Raw genomic sequence first — 17,188 nt, 5'->3', positions numbered from 1 at the left:
TACCCACCCCCGCCACCCCCGTCCCCCCCCCCCCATGAAAAGCCTGCTCCAGTTTCTTTTGCCAGTCAGAAGATGCGAATATTGTTATTCAGTTATGTGTGTCATTTCCGTCGCTTCATGATGTCACACAGGCCTGAATGTACACCTGCAAATTGTCTACTGTCTGTACTTTCTTTCACCCTTGGTCCCGTCTTGCAGTAAGAATTTCTTCTGACCAATATTTTTAAAAGACCGCCTCTGTGGTCTAGTGGTCAGCGTTCCTGGCTACAGATCCAGAGGTCCTGAATCCGATTCCCGACGCTACCAGATTTTGTGAGAAGTAGTGGGTCTGAAATGGGGTCCACTCAGCCTCATGAGGATAATTTAGGAGCTCCTTGAATGAAAAAGTAGCGGCACCGGTCTAGAAAACCGAAACTAACGGCCGTGGGGATTCGTTGCGCTGACCACGTGACACCCTCTATCCGAAAAAGTTGACACTAAACTTAGCTGACAAGCGGCGGTCGCTCGGTCGGTATGGTTCGCTTGCGGACTACAGGCAACGGAGTTCTTTTTGTAATCGTACCGCACAGGAAACACAACGGGTCTCTATCTTAATTGCGCATCCAGTTTCGCCACAACGTATATGTTTCGACCTGTCTTGGCCATCTTCAAAGGTTTGCAGATACAAACACATGCTACTCTCATAAACTGGATCTTAACTTAATTAAACCACTAGCAATAAATCTCGATATAATTAACTTTACTTAAGTAAAACGTCTTATCTTTGAATATAATTTTAAGATATAAGATTATTATATAGACTTAATGTATTGCGAAAGTGTACAGTGCTTCCAATTAATGTTGATGAAACTTCTGATAATGGCGAAGGCAGGCCGAAACATGTAAGACAAACTTGTGTTCACAATAAACTAGTCACATCTGAAGCACATAGACATCTTACTTTTTACACACAGTGCTTCTCTGCTACAACGACCAACATGTTAATACTGTTCATGGAAAATAACCGCTGTTTATTGCGAGCATTAGAGATGCACAAATACTCTGTGTGGGCAGAATGCAGATACTGTTAATATTACAACAGATGGTACGTATAGTTAGGGCATGTAGCACGAATGGGGGAGAAGATGAATGCATATAGGATATTGGTGGGAAAGCCAGAAGGAAAGAGACAACTGGGAAGACCAAGGCTTAGGTGCGTGGACAATATTAGAATGGATCTTAGAGAGAGATGATGGGATGTTATGGATTGGACTGAGCTGGCTCAGGATAGGAACCAGTAGAGGGCTCTTGTGAAGACGGTAATGAACCTTCGGGTTCCATAAAATGCTGGGAAATTCTTGAGTAGCTGCAGATTTGGCTTCTGATCAAGAAGGACTCAGCTCCATGAGTAAGGTACGTATAGTTACCATTGTGCTGCAGAGGGTTAGCACCATACCGCCAGAGCATCTGGCATCCAACTGTGAAGCTATGACATCACATTTACGAGAAGTCCATGATACACACACATACAGACAGACGCAGACTGCATTACTGCTGACTTCACTTCACTTCACTTCACTTTCTCCAGAAGGTTGAGTTCGTGAAGCAAACAGCGTGCATAACCTTCACATTGCAGTCTTTCGGGTTATGACATCGCGTACTTTGGCAAACACGTACCAGCGTTACGGAGAAATATGTCTGCGTTTTCATGTTATAGCGTACAGTATAGTATAGCCGTTGCTATGCAACGATCGCGAGAAGGAACATGCGTTGCTTGGTAACAGCCACTACCCGGGGCATCGCTAGGCAACTGCTCGGTGAACAAGTTCCCGCGGCAACAAACACGCACATAAGAATGGGAACATTGTTTCTATGCGGTCCGTGCCGAGATGTTGTAACCGAGAGAAGTCGGTGTCAGAGGTGACTGCTCAGTTGACACCCGGGCGGTGAAGACAGAAGACTAGGAGGCTGGTGCGAAATGGCCGCCAGCCTGGGAGCTAGACAGTGAGTTCCGTACGGGAGGACTTGGGCGCGTGAAGCTGAAGCATTTCCGCTGTTAGAAGCCGTTGCCAGGGAACGGCTTGTGAAGACATAGCAGGCTGGGAAAGGCTTAGAGGGTGGTGTGGTGATTTGTGAATTGTGGAGATTAGCGGTGGCGCTGTACCTGCTTATAGTTCCGAGTTGTATGTCAATAAATCGAGTCACCAATACCAACCTCTACACGTGACATTTCAAACATGATGATGGAGCTATGTTACCATGCACTAGACTATACCGTGCCTTTATTGTCGCGCACTTTACAATTCTGGAAGTGTCCCAGTTTATATAGCGTCGAGTATTAAGATAAATGTAGAATAATAATTTTGAAAGGATGTGGAGGGAAGGGGTCGTGGCCTAATCACAGTACTATCCTAGTGTTTTTTTTGATGGACTTAAGAAATCTGCGACAGACCTCAATCAAAATATTCGGTTCTCGGGTCGGGATTTCAAACCGTTACCTGATTATGAAGCACACGCACCACCCATTGGATCGCGATGTTAGCGCCCTCGTGGGTACACGGTCCATCTATTAACAATTCAAATTATGTTCTATTTTCGCACCTGTGGCGATAGTGGAAAGGGTAAAGAAACTGTGGGCCAGATGACAATGTGACTTTCCGGTCTATGCAGATGCCAGAAGACTTGGCTCTCATTGCTGTAAGGACTTCAGCTCCTACACACGCTGTTCACTAAGCAAGCTGCTTTACTTACTTTTCGACACTGAACATGGTAACAGAAAATTCCTCCGAAACGTTCGTGAATACAGAACAATACGGCGTCACTTTCCAGAAGACAACAGCCTTCTGAAGGAAGATGTTAATAAAAGACAAATAATCGAAAAATGAAGTACAACATTTCTAATTCGGAAGGTCGCGGGTTATATTCCCGATGAGGTCATTGGATCCTTTTTTTAATTGACCTAATCCTTCCAGCCGCACTATGGTCCTAGGGTCGACTCAGTCTCCAGCAGAAATGAGTACAAGGAATATTCCTGGGGCGTAAAGGGCGGCCGGTCGGTGCGTGAGGCTGATAACCTCACCGCCATGTGTGAGCCGATTGTCTAGATAATGTGGAAGCCTCGACGTCTCACAACCTAATGGGCCTCCTCGGCCTGTTGCAGGGATAGTTTCATCTTTTCATTTTCTATTCCTTAATAGGGTCTACGCTTCGCGCGCAGTCAGTCTCAATATCCAATACTGAAAAAATACAAATAAGCCGTTTTCATAAAACTAACGACAAACTACGGCTGAAAGACCCCTCTACTGGCAGTATCAGTAATATATGCAACAAATGGGTACAGCTCTCTGCCAGTGCACTATGTTACCATAATGTCACGCAGCACTATCATGATTTCATTGTACAGGGAGATAAAACGATACTCACAGTCTTTTCAGATTCTTGTTGTTGGCGAAAACCTCTGGATGGATGCGCTCCAGGGCGTTATCGGAGAGAATCCTGCAACAAACAGAGCCAGAAATTATAATTAGCAAGTGTTTAATTAGTGTGAGGCGCACGGTAGCGTAGTTGGTTCAAGCACTTCGCTACAAGCCGGGGAGAGAAAAATTTTGATAGGAAAACCTGACAGGAAGCATCTTGGAAGACCTAGACGTAGACGGAAAGCATATAGTAAAAATATTAAATAAAAAAGAGTTGGGGTGTATAATGGATTCAACTGGCTCAGGATAGTGCCCAGTGGCGTGCTACTGTGACGATGTAATGAACTTTTGAGTTACTCAGCAGATGGGTAATTTGTTGACAAGCTAAGAGACTATTAGCTTCTCAAGAATTCTGCGCTGTAGAATCTTAAGGAAATAGAACATGAAGTGAAAAGATCTAACTGGCTCAGAATAGAGACAAGTGGCGGGCTCTTGCGAACATTGTAACTAACATCAGGTTTCATAAATGAAGGATTTTTTAAACCACCTAAGCCACTATTAGATTATCATGAAGTTATATGATCCACCAACCTGGTTGAAATATTAATTTAACTGATATTCTGAGATAAAATAACAATTAGTATATTTAATTTTCTCTCAAGAGTTTTCATTAGTGTCCAGTTGTAAAGTTGGTAGCATTGATATTTGTTTGAAACGTTACTGAGGTCTGGGGCACAGACTTTCAACTGCTGCAGTCGGATACACGGGAGCATGGTTTCTGTCAAGGCAATAAATCGATCCTTCAGATATATATCTCGCGGAGAATTGAGAAGCTATTCCTTAGTAGCAACTACACACACAGCAGCACTTCACAACATGACGATTATTTAAACCTTTTGAAGCTTGCAGTTCTTATAAATAGGAAAGTCCGTACCTCACAGGAAAAGCATTCCCTCTCCATAACAATGATCAACCGGTCAATGCAGCTTAAGGAAATAATCGCTGTTTCCTGTGAGAATCATAAGGAACACACATGCACCGTGTGGGCAGAATGAAAAATTTATTTTAATCTTAAAGAAGACGGTACATATAGTTACCACGCCGCTTTATATGATTAAAGTCTAAATTTCGGACATAAATTCTCCTTGCTTTGCGTAAGATATATTCCGAGATTAATGTTCTGCCATATAGACCCGTTGCTAGGCAACTACCGCGAAATCACGTGACAATATATTCTGTTTCTTCCTTTACATTAGCCCTCTGATTTCCGAAGAAATGTGGGAGAGATGGAGGGAGAGGGAGGGAGGGAGAGAGAGCAGATGGAGGGGGAGCAGCCAGAGGAGCTACGCCGGAGAGAGGGTAAGGCGTTGTAATGTGAAGAAGGTAAAGCGCTGGGAAGTGTATTGTTTTAGGCTACTGGCAGAAGAAACAGGCTAAGCAGGATCGTTGTGTTCGATGGATATACTGAAGCTCATTAAAATAATATATAAGAATTCAGTTCCTACCTCACAGGAAACACATTACGTCTCAATTATAAGGAACGATCAGGTAATGTTACAGGGAAATACTGTAATGGGTTTTGTCGTGAGAATCACGTGACACACATACATTCTGTGGGAAAAATTCAGAAACTAATGTCAAAGCACGTGGTAAATATAGTTACCACTATGTCCCCAACAATTACTTACCCTGTGCGAATTAAGTATATTATAGGCGTATAATGAAAGCAGTAAATCAGCTGTGGCCTATTTTAAGGTGAAATCACATAATTTGCTTAGTATTCTGAGGAAAATCATGAAGATGCGTCAAGATTTATCAAGTGAGATATGATTTTTTTTTTCAAATATATAGCTGCATCATTGCATTCATTCATAAAGGTTGTATGATGTGCATGTGTTATAAGAGTGCCTTTAGTTGTAGTGTACCCATCCCTATCACGATTCAGCTGCAGCCACTGCCCCGCTAAGCATTGGCATATTTCTCATGTACTACCCACAGACCAGGTCTAAAAACACCTTTGCATGTAGCACATAACAGGGCCTTAGTTACAGTGCGTCACCCTCCCTCCCATAACACAGCTGCAACTACTGTCCCACAGCTTACTGCCATACTTTACCGCACTACCCACATGCCATGTCCAAAATACGGCCTTTACATGCAGCAAATTACAACAGGGCCTCAGTTACAATGCATCACCTTTCCTCTCCACAATGCCGCTGCAACCACTTACCCGCTATTCCCTGCCAAACCTCTCCCCACGCACTACCCAGATCCCAGGCCGTGCAACACATCCTGCGCATGTGCACATCGCATGTCAGCAGATAAATCTACTAGTTACGGACTGTCACGTATGTCGCAGCCCAGTTAAAGTGACACTTACTGAAAACCGAAGAGTCAGGACATTGCTCACACAGCTGGGGCCGCCATTAAACAAAATGGCGCACATGGTGGAGGTATAAATCCTATGCCATTATGTAATTACGGGGGATTACATTCTGAAGAAAGAAGCTCTTAATTGCGTCGTACATGACCAGAACTCAATAAAGTTGCGTGTTCGAACGAAATGACTTCCAGAAGAGCATTTCCTTCCACTGCATCAGTGACACATGTAACGCTGTCAGTTGGCGTCATACTCGCGTGTCCACGTTGTTCATTTCGTTTCAGTCGTACACGAGCTTATTGTGAAAATAATAATATGTTCTGCTTATGCTTGCAACATTCCCTCAACTTCAAATAAAGTTCTTCTGCTCTACTTCATACCCTGTGTAGGCAACCTTACGAAACAAAAGTCCTCTGCATGTCTAAATTTCCCACCGACGTATGAATGCGGAAATCTAAGTTTCTAATGAGGACATAAGGCCGATCACAGTGGCCGCGCAAGAACTGTCTTTGCTCGCTTGAACGCTGGAATCGTAGATTCGAATCCTACTCAAGGCACTGATATCTGTGTGCGTTTATTCCGTGTTTGTGCTGTCCTGTGTTTAGGTAGCGGCCTTGCAACGGGCTGATCTCTCTTCCAAGAAGTCCTACCGTCCGTGTAAAAAAGTTTACGAAATTGAAGAAGAGGCCAGGGCCCAACAAAGGGCTGTACAGAAATTGATGAATGAATAAATGACGTAAGAGTCTAAGAGTCTACGTCATTAACTGGGGATGACGTACACTCGTTCCCACAGCAGACGGAGTATATCATATTTTACAAGCATATATACTGAAGCGTACGTACATCTGGGTTGTAACGCCGTGTAGTTCGCACGCCAGATAGAAGTTTCGGAGGAACATACTGCCTCCGTCTTCATGGTCTCATGGGAATACATGCCGTTACAATCCAGAAGACAGTATTCTCAGTAGACATCGCCGTGAGACCTTCAAGTTCATAAATTTGAATACATAGCAAGTTGGCCGGGCGACAACGCTTCTCGCTTGTATTGAGGTGTTCGGTTCGAATCCCGGCCAGGGCGCCGACTACTGCCATTGAGGATTTTGTTGTTAGAGGTATGTATTTTTCGTGTCCTTTATTGTAGCGGGGTTACCGTTGTTATGCAACGATCGTGAGATGGGCGGTTATATCAGACCCGTTTCTGGGCAACGGATCGGTTACACATTCAACGGGAGAAACGGGGTGTTGTCTACGCGGTCAGTGCCGAGGAGTTATAAAAAATAAGAGTTGGGACAACCGATTTAAGTTGATAGTTGGCAGTTCTCTACGGAACTTGATTACGGAAGCAAAGCAATATTCAGTGTTAACATCCGTTACCAGGAAACGTCTAAAGAAGACACTGCAGGCTGGAAAAGACTTAGTGTTTGCAGCAGCGGTTTTTAAAATGTGGAAATCGGCTATAGCGTTACAGTTATTTATAGTTACGACCCGTGTAAATGATCAATAAAACCATTCACCAATCCAAACACAGTCTATAGTCACACACACACACACACGTGACATTATTTTACAGCGCTATTTACACTGTACAGCATCGAATATGATGAATGATGAACCAGAAACGACTTGGAAGGAAGTGGTCGTAGCCTAATCGGGGTACTAACCTGGCATTTGTCTGGAGGGACTTAGAAAAACCAAGAAACATCTCAGTCAGGATATACGGTATCCCGACCGGTATTCGAACCGAGCACCACCCGAACACAGATCTGCTCTGGATCAGGATTCAAGAATAACAAATTCTGCAGAGAAGGCGAGGGACTTCAACCCCTTACTTCTGCAGCCTGCGTCATACAACGGGTTGAAGAGCTCATGTCTTGTGTACCGTAAAGTGGTTTCTTTTGGTTGACGCTGTTCGAAGCCACCGAGACCTCTCGAAGGGACGCTCGGCGTCGGTAATCACGTCTCTCTGGGACTGCACTGTATGTTTCACACCATCACAACCATTATGGGGTTGACGTACAGTCATGTCGCCACAGAACAAATCACAAACACGCGGAATTTGAGTTGTTCACTGTCGTGCCAGATGACACGGTGTAGTCCTGTACACGCAGTGTTTTCAGACATGGACTCTGCGCAGCGGGACAGTGTTTGCAACTGCATTTAGGGAGGGACGGTGAGGCCCTGTTATAACATTTATACAGTCCACAATCCTTGCATCAGTTACTGGACTCCATGAAAACCGCTGCTCATTCTGGTCAGAACGACCATGTATAGAAACAGAAGCCGAGGTTGGAAGATATGATTCATTATCTTGATCACAAGAGTAGTCCTTCTTCTTCTTCTTCTTCTTCTTTAACATTCATTTTAATAGTATACTCCCATCTACGCGTAGGTCTTGCTGTTGGTCTTTCTTCTTCAGGCTCTGTAAGTAACGTTTTAAATGTAGTTCTCTTCTTTTCCGTGCGAAGAGGGTTAATTAAGAGAATAAAACTAAAAGGGAAATATGTTCAAAGGAAAGAAGCCAAGAAGCGTGGAATGAAGAAATGGATAAAAATGAAAGAAAAAGTAAAGTAAAATATAATTGCACGGACTAAACACAAAGTAAAAATAATTAAAACAAAGAAAATGAGGCCAAATTGCAGGGCAAAATCATGACATAAAGATAGGAAACAGATGTTTTGAAAATGTGGCCCAGTTCAGATATTTGGGAACGACGATAACAAATCAAAACCTGATTCAGGAGGAAATTAAGAGGAGACTGAACTCGGGTAATGCTTGCTACCATTCAGTCCAGAACCTTTTGTTTTCTCGTCTGCTGCCCAAAAACATAAAAATTAGAATATACAAAACTATCATTTTGCCTGTGGTTCTGCATGGGTGTGAAACTTGGTCTCTGACATTAAGGGAGGAACACAGACTGAGGGTGTTTGAGAACAGGGTGTTGAGGAGAATATTTGGGTCGAAGAGAGATGAAGTGACAGGAGGTTACAGAAAACTTCACAATGAGGAGCTTCATAACTTGTACTCTTCTCCAAGTATAATTATAATGGAGGTAGCAAGTACACCCGAAGTGTTGGTACCAATCCATGAGAACTACAAGGTGCCACGTCATACTCCAGACGACAGACTTCATATAAAACTTGTCTAGTACAGGAAACAACTGCAGGAAGCAATTCTTCGCCTTCCTCCTGTGGGTAACTTGACAACGACCAGCGTTTCAGACCACTTAGCGTCGAATGAGGGAATGAATTATGAATTGAAAATGATCTGGAAGGAAGGGGTCGTGGAAAAATAGAGGAAATACCCCGGGATTTGTCTGGAAGGACTCAGAAAAACTATGCAAAATTTCAGGATATCTTTTTACCCGGCCTGGTTTCGAACCAAGCACTTCTAGAACATGTCTAGAGGGTTACCGCCGTACTAACCTGTTCTGTTCATTCACTTGTTTTAAAATAAATTATTTCTCGCTGCACGAGAATCCTCGTTCAAGCAGACTGTCACTCCGGACTGCCCGTCGCGCAACTGCTCCCGCAGACAGAGCTGTTCTATCGCAGCGGCAAGAGGTCTGAGGGCTTTTGACGCGAAATACATCGCCCGCTGATGCTTCACACGACAGATACACCTTCTGTGCAACAAGGTCACATTTGCCCCGTGAAAAACGATGTATTGATGTTCAGAAGCAGAGACAGCAAAGAAAACAAAAAGGTAAATCTATCCCTGTAACAGGCGGCGGAGGCCCATAGGTTTGTGCGAGGATTTCGAATTTAACATTACAAATTTCAAACTTCGTGTCTCCTGTTACATTCAATGTTCCTATCATGCCTTACTCTGTGAACTGGTCGATCTTCTGGCTTATGAAGCCGAGTACTTTAGTAGACACCTGCCGAACTATATGGGGTCATATTCAAGAAAGCTGTAACATCGATAATATGCTCACTGCAAATTTCTAAAAAAACTGCCTCACTCATAACACATGTCGTAATTTCAAGTCCATGTGACACCCGTTGTCATTCAACGGGAGGTATCAGCGTTTATTACACATGCTCTTCTATACTATTAACGTCCTTATTTTCTATGGTGTTAAAATTCCCTTAGTGGGGGGTGGAGTCCAACTGGGTCCACTCGGCATGGCGGCCACTGCTTGGCCTATTGTACCTGCCCCGGGTGATTGCGATGATGGATAATTTGGTGGAATGAAGATTGACAGGGGAAACTGAAGTATTCGGGGAAAACCCGCCCCAGCACCACTCTGTCCACCACAAATCCTACATGACCAGACCCGGGATCGAAACCGAGCCGCCGCGGTGGGAAGCCAGCGACTAACCGCTTGAGCTATGGCGCGGCCATTCTATGGTGTTACTTTCCAGTCGAACATAATATCGAATGATACGTCGAGGTCAACATTTAACGCAATCACCCACGAATAACAAGCATAAACAATAAATCGTAAATCAAAATACCGTATTATCTATACTCACTGAACAGACAAGATATATTTAAACATACGACTGCTCGCTCTTTCGTGACATATTACGTAACTCACGTTCATGCAACCTGTTAATCGCTCAACAATTCGTTGCTATGGGAACCCCAAGCTGCGCAATGACAATGCAAAATCTCACGCTACAATAATGTATCTGGCCACTGACCCTGCTGACGTCACGTTAGCTTAAAATGTAATAAGGGACAAGCAAATTAAAGGCTTTTATAAAATTACCACATCGCGTTTCATCCGATTTCTTTTTAATAACTGCTACAGCACGTTTAACTTTGCTTTCGCTTCGAGATTCTGTAATTATGTAGCCTCAGAGCTCAACGGTTCTTCAAGTCAGCTTCTTTAATAATGCTAAAAGAGTAACAATCCCGGTCGCCATAACTCCTCACAGAACAAACGGGTCTCAGAGTAACAGCAACGGCGTGCCCCATTCCGCAACTTCGTCTGCACGAACGGACACCACTGATCATTAGGCTACGCTGCAGACCATTAAAGCACAAATTTCATGTGTTTTTTATTGTTACTCATACTAAAATGACTTAAAATACGCAATTCAGTCGAGACAGAAGCTGTTTCTTCTTCTTCTGCTTCTAAAATCTTGTTTTAAGGGCGTTCTCAAATCATGTTGTTTTTATTACATGTGTAATGGCCGTTAAAAAATCAACGGAAAGACTCTGGATTTCTTATACAAACATTCGTAACTTCATCTACTTTCCTCTCCTCTTCCGCATTTCCACGAAATTTTCTTTATTTTCTGTCACTACAGTGACAACCGCTTTGGCCTTGCTGACATAGGCCAGAGGCAGCTACAGGGAAATATATCAGTACGCAGTGAGTAAAAAAAGAAAATCCTCAGCATAAATATCCCCACTATACATGGGATTTATTTCCGGAGCCTCAGATTTGAGACGGGGGCTTTTGGATTGATGACACAGGGCAGAGAGGGATGAAGGGGAATACAGCTGTAAGTAGAGAGGGGAAAGCCTCGAGCGCAGTCATCCCCACTATCCATGGGACATCTTTCTGTTGCTTCAGAACAGATTCCTGTATTCTGCAACGACTTTGATCTACACAGATCGACGAACAAAATTTAAATGATGACTACTTTCATTCATTCATTCATCAGTAATCTGTCAGATGACAGGTCCACAGCCTCTTCCAAAACAGTTTCTCCACTTAATGCGATCTTCTGTTTTTGGAAAGAGACTATCCAGGAAAAGTGATAATGTGGTAGTTTTTCCATTTGCTTTCCACATCGCAGTACAACAGCCGTTCAAACCACTCTGGTCACGCCTGTTGCTATACGAACTTGAACCATCCCGAGCATCATTTTCTCTGTGCTTCCAGTCGCCGCTGATGACGCTGCTTCCGGCATCAGTTTTCGGTGTCTCTCTTCGTCTGATGCCTACCCTTTGACCTGTCCAGCTAGGGAGGCCCTGCCAGTAGCTACGCTACCGCTGGTATAGCTCTCAGGGTCCTTGGCATACTCAAACCCCCTCACCACGATAAGGTGGAGACACCAACGAGGGGGTTGACTACTTTAGCTGAATGAATTAAACATCATGTAACACATCTCTCTTCAGCAGGTTACCCTATCGTAGAAGAAACATAAAAATACTAACGGCAATTATGTTCTAAGCTTCGAAGCATTTGCCCACTTGTAAATTATAAATCTCCGGAAAAGAAATCCTAGAGAAACTCGGTAGAGACTGCAAGTGTGCAGATATTTGTACCACACAGGCACAACATTAAACACGATAGGCTCGTAACACACTGAATAACGTCACACTTTTTAGTCTTGACTGTGCAGTAGATTCACTCGAATACACTGAGATAAGGATGTGAGGATGTGTTATAACAGGGATTAGACCGCTTCTGTGTTCTAGTGGTCAGAGTTCCTGGCTACAGAACAAGAGATCCCAGGTTCGATTCCAGGCGCTACCAGATTTTCTGACTAGTAGTGGGTCTGGAACGGGGTCCATTCAGCCTCGTGATGATAATTGGGGAGCTATTTCAAGGAAATAACGGTTCCGGTCTAGAAAAACGAAATTGACGGCCGTGGGGATTTGTTGCGCTGACCACGTGACACCCTCTATCCGCAAAAGTTGGCACCAACTTCTCCGACAAACGGCGGTCGCTCGGTCGCTATATTTCGCTTGCGGACCAGAACCATGGAGTTATAACAGGGATTAGTGACAGTGCGCCTCACTTCCTCCCTCGATGTCACTCACAGTACGGTTAGATGCACTTCCCCTCACACGCACCCGTAGGCCAGGTCTAGAAAGACGGCCTATACTTGAAATAACAGTAGTCGGGACATCCAGCCTCCATTCTGATGGCATGCATCGGCACTGAGCGTTACTGACGGCTGCGCCTGAGTCATAACTCAACAACCAGGGTTCGATTCCCTGCAGAGGCTAGAACGTCCAGTCCAGCTCTGGGCCCACCCAATGGGTACCTACGACAATTTCCCCGGGGGTAAAGCGGCCAGGGACTGAAGCTGACCACTTACCTCCAGCTAGTACCGATGATAAGAATGTGTGGTACTGCGCAACTACTCACCCACGAGCCTTCATGTCGCTAATTAATTAACTAATTAAGACAGTCACGGTAGCCGAGCGGTCTAAGGCATGCACTGTCTTCGCTCTCTCGGAAGCCGGGATCGTGGGTTCGGATCTGTTTCCTGTGAGGTACGCACTGAATTCTTATATATTATTCTTATACATTGCCGGTCACTGTAACCGAGCGGTCTAAGGCATGCACTGTCTTCGCTACTCGAAAGCAGGGATCGCGGGTTCGAATCCATTGAGGCATGGATGTGTATGTATTCTGTGTTTGTGTTGTCCTGTGTGTAGGTAGAGGCATTGCGACGGGGCCGATCACCCGCCCAAGGAGTCCTGCCGTCTGTAAATTGATGAAATGAGAAAAAACCAACCTCGACACCGTAGGGTATAACAGAAACGGATTAAGCGAGGCGAGAGACAGCTAATTAAAGAGAGTGGAGTCCTTGAGAAGCCAACAGCTCTTCGAGAATTTCCCAGAATTCTGTGCAACTAGACGGATCATTACCGTGGCCGCAAGTATTGCCTATCCTGAGCCAGACGAATCCACTTCACATCCTCCCATCCCATTTCGTTACGATCAGTTTTAACACTTTTCTCTTCCATACATGCCTACACATTACAAGCGCTATATTTCCTTCGGGCTTTTCCTACTAAAACTTTTTTGCACTCTTTTCTTTCCCGTGCGCGCTACATGTCCCGCCCAGCTCATCCTCCTTGATCTGCTCATCGCTTTGTTAGCTTACAGCTGTTCTACTTCGGCCCGTTATGTATCAAGCTGTAGAAACAAAGTAAAAGGGACTTACAGTTCCTCCAGGTTGGAAAGTTCCGACAATGAAGTCTCCGTTAACTCCGTAATGTTGTTACTGGCCAAGTCCCTGGAACAAACAAAAAGCACGTTTAAGTAAACATCACGTCTGGATGAAGAGTATTATATTGTCCGTGTGTGTGACCATAGACGGGGTTTCGATTGGTAATCGGATTTACTGAACTCCTACATATCCGTGACTACAAGCAAGGATTATGCTCTCACCGTTCTATACAAATCACTATAGGACGCACTAGGTCTTCTCAGTCTGTGTCCTAGCCGAGACTCGAACCAAGCTCCTCCCATATAGAAGTCCAGAACGTTACCGTTAGACGAAGCTTCTGGGTTTCTAATGTCATTTAGAAGTTCCTTCTTCAAGGACGAGCCGGAATAGCGTAGTTGGTATAGCGACTGGGTACAGGCTGGACGACCGAGAGGCCGGATTTCGAGTTTCGGTAGGGTCAAAAATTTTCACTTCTCCATGTCGTCCATCCAACCTTCTATAGAATTGGTACCGCGCCATAGCTCAAACGGTTAGTCGCTGGCTTCCCACCGCGGCGGCCCTGGTTCGATCCCGGTTCTGGTCAAGTGGGATTTGTGGTGGACAAAATGGCGCTGGGGCAGGTTTTATCCGAGTACTTCGGTTTCCCCTGCCAATCTTCATTCCACCAATTGCTCCACAATCACCCTCACCTATCATCTGTGGCTGGTATAATAGACCAGAAGTGGCCGCAGTACAAAGGATTTAGTCCCACTCCACTAGCAATAATAAAAAAAATATAATAAGCACAGGGTCAACTTTAACATTTACCTTCTTCAAGGGTTTATCTGATGCACTGCACTGTGACGTGAATACGACAAAGGGGAGATAACTTGGCAGTACCGAGTATAAACAAAACACACACGCCAGTGTTTACTGTAGAGTCGTCAATTTTTGTTCGGGTTTACTTAATTATCGTAATGGAGGTCAAACGGATGAGCAACAAAGCAATCGGGACTTCCCCGATGAGATACATCCTACTTCCACTGGTACCAACATATTAACAATAAAATAAAAAGTAAATTTACTACAGATGAAATTTCGAAGAGACCAAAAGAACAGAATATCCCCGATAAGACAACAAGTTACATCGCCCACGTCACAGATGTTTTATATTGGCTGTCGTCAAGGGTAGAAATCCGTTTATATGGTTATTGCAGGCTTCCAGGAGAGCGGAGAGGGGAGATTTTCTTTCTGAAACTTCTCCTTCCGCTAGAATCTCTTTGCGTGGACACAGACAAATTGCATGCGAATCCAAAAGAGAAGTTGACAGTTGCTCAGCCACTCAGCAAGTTCCCAGCGTTTTATGTAACCCGAATGTTCATTGCCGTGTTCACAATAGCCCGCCACTGGTCTCTATCGTGAGCCAGTTGAATCCAGTCCACACTCCCCAAACCAATTTCTTTGCGATCCATTTTAATAGTAGAGTAAATCTTTTATTTCTAATATCCGTTTTAGCGGGGCACGCGGTATGCTACAAGCTCGATTTCCGATGAGATCACTGGATTTTTCACTTGACCTAATCCTTCCAGGTGCATTATGGCCCTGGGGTCGACTCCGCCTCTAACAGAAATGAGTACCAGGAATCTTCCTGGGGCGTAAAGGGCGGTCGTTGCGTAAGCCTGACGACCTCACCGCCATCTGTGAGCCGACTGTGTAGAAAATCGTGGAAGCCTCGACATCTCACAAACCTATGGGCTTCGACGGACTGTTACAGGGACAACTTTACCTTTTACCCTTTTAGTACTATCCTATTAACTATGTCTAGGTCTTCCTGGTGGCATTTTCCTTCTGATTTTCTTACCATAATAATACTATGTTCTTCTGTGTCATGCGTGCTACATGCCTCATACATATCCTCCTTCATGTGATCGTTGTAATAATCTATGGTGAGGTTAAAAGATACCCCTGTAACAAGCCGTGAAGGTCCATAGGGTTGTGAGACGTCGAGGCTCCCATATTTTCTAAGCAACTGGTCAACACACATAGCGCTGAGGTTGTCAGCCTTACGCTCCGGCTGCCCTTTACCCCTACAAATTATTAACGTTGTTTACATCATTCGAAAGTATTACTTCAAGCCCCGAGAGCCTGTGTACCGATTCGTAATATGCTAACGTTTGTAGCGAGGAGCTGTTAGCTCCATGCCCAACCCCTAATCTCGAGGACCAGACCTTGTCGGCTGACCGCTACTGCTTACTCAATATATTAGCAGTTTCGTCTTATTCAAGTAACAAAATTCCTAACCTCGGCAACAGGAGGTGAGTGGTCAGTTTCACGTTCCGTCCGTTTTACCCCCGGTACGTACCAGACATTTGGCCAGTCTGGACACTACGGACAAAATAAAAATCTCTTAATCGCTACCGGGAATCTATCCCCGACCCTTCGGTTGCTCAGCACGTAACCTAGTCGCTAAACCGACTGAGCCATCCAAGCCCCCGAAATAATACCAGTGTTTACTGCAACACAGCAACGTCAGAAACATTCACACTTGGCGATCATGTGATCAGTTTCGATAATGTTTCATCGTGTTTATTCAACTCTGCATTAACAGGAGACGAGTCGGCCGTAGAAGCGGCTATAGCAGACGCAGTTCCATGTTCTACACACATCAACACGACAGAAAAATATGAAACTAGGAAATGCTGGAATTACACACACCAATATTTACGTTACTCTGGTCTACACAGTGGTCCTGTAATTTGCAAATGGCGACGAGTCTGCAGCTTGTCTAACTACATGAGTCCATTTACTTTCTGAATATCTGCGAACTGGTACGAGCATTTCTGGCAGGAAATAATTTCTCTGTGTTACATTCAATATTCTGCGGCATGTAGACGTACTGCCAAAAAGGGAAGTCTCAAATTTGAGACAGTAAAATATGATCGCGAGTCCCAAGGAAGATTGCTCTGGCAAAGGCCAGCAGTATATGTAAAAGACAGACCCGCCCTCTCGTCAGAGAGGGCGCCCCACAAAAAATTCTAGAGAAGCTGATAGTCTCTGAGATGGTCCAGGAATTCCATATAACAACGTTTCGGACGCACCTTCTGCCCCCATATTTTTCCTGAAACGTTGTTTTAGTATCTACCAGACATCACGGTGTCACATTGTAGACAACAATAATCAGCAGCATTTCACATGAAAGTTGATGGTGATTATCACATAGCCTTTGGGAGCGACAAGCGCTTCGGTTGACATAGGCCAGATGGGGACTGGAGGGGAGCACAACAGTAGGCAGAGGGGGGGAAGCATTCTACCCAGTCATTCCCAACGTCTATGCGCCTCAGATATGTTTCAGGCATTCACTCTGGCGATTTTTGAGAGTTTAGTCTTGTGGATGGATACTAACGTTTCGGAGACACATTCTGCCTCCGTCTTCAGGGTTAGGATGCTTTGTCTTATGTGATGTATGTGAATAAACGCGGCAGAAACGAGCGCATATTCCCAGGTTTGCCAGGCTGAATCTCGCCAATAAATACAATCAAACGCGGTGGTTCTAATTGCGTATATTACAC

The 17,188-nt window shown here is 44.5% G+C and overlaps 1 protein-coding gene across 1 annotated transcript in view; it reads right to left on the bottom strand.

The window, feature by feature from the left end:
- The window catches only part of LOC111874964 (leucine-rich repeat-containing G-protein coupled receptor 5), a 203,534-nt gene that overhangs the window by 57,434 nt on the left and 128,912 nt on the right, over positions 1 to 17,188 (bottom strand). The window contains exons 2-3 of the mRNA XM_023870871.2: positions 13,635 to 13,706; positions 3,403 to 3,474 (exon numbers count right to left, since the gene is read on the bottom strand). Of these exons, the coding sequence (XP_023726639.1) occupies positions 3,403 to 3,474; positions 13,635 to 13,706 (144 nt within the window). The remainder of the gene's footprint in view (positions 1 to 3,402; positions 3,475 to 13,634; positions 13,707 to 17,188) is intronic.

This window comes from Cryptotermes secundus, unplaced genomic scaffold, assembly GCF_002891405.2.
Source record: "Cryptotermes secundus unplaced genomic scaffold, Csec_1.0 scaffold743, whole genome shotgun sequence".
NCBI classification, from domain to species: Eukaryota; Metazoa; Arthropoda; class Insecta; order Blattodea; family Kalotermitidae; genus Cryptotermes; species Cryptotermes secundus.
This window is presented reverse-complemented; position numbering and strand designations above follow the sequence as displayed.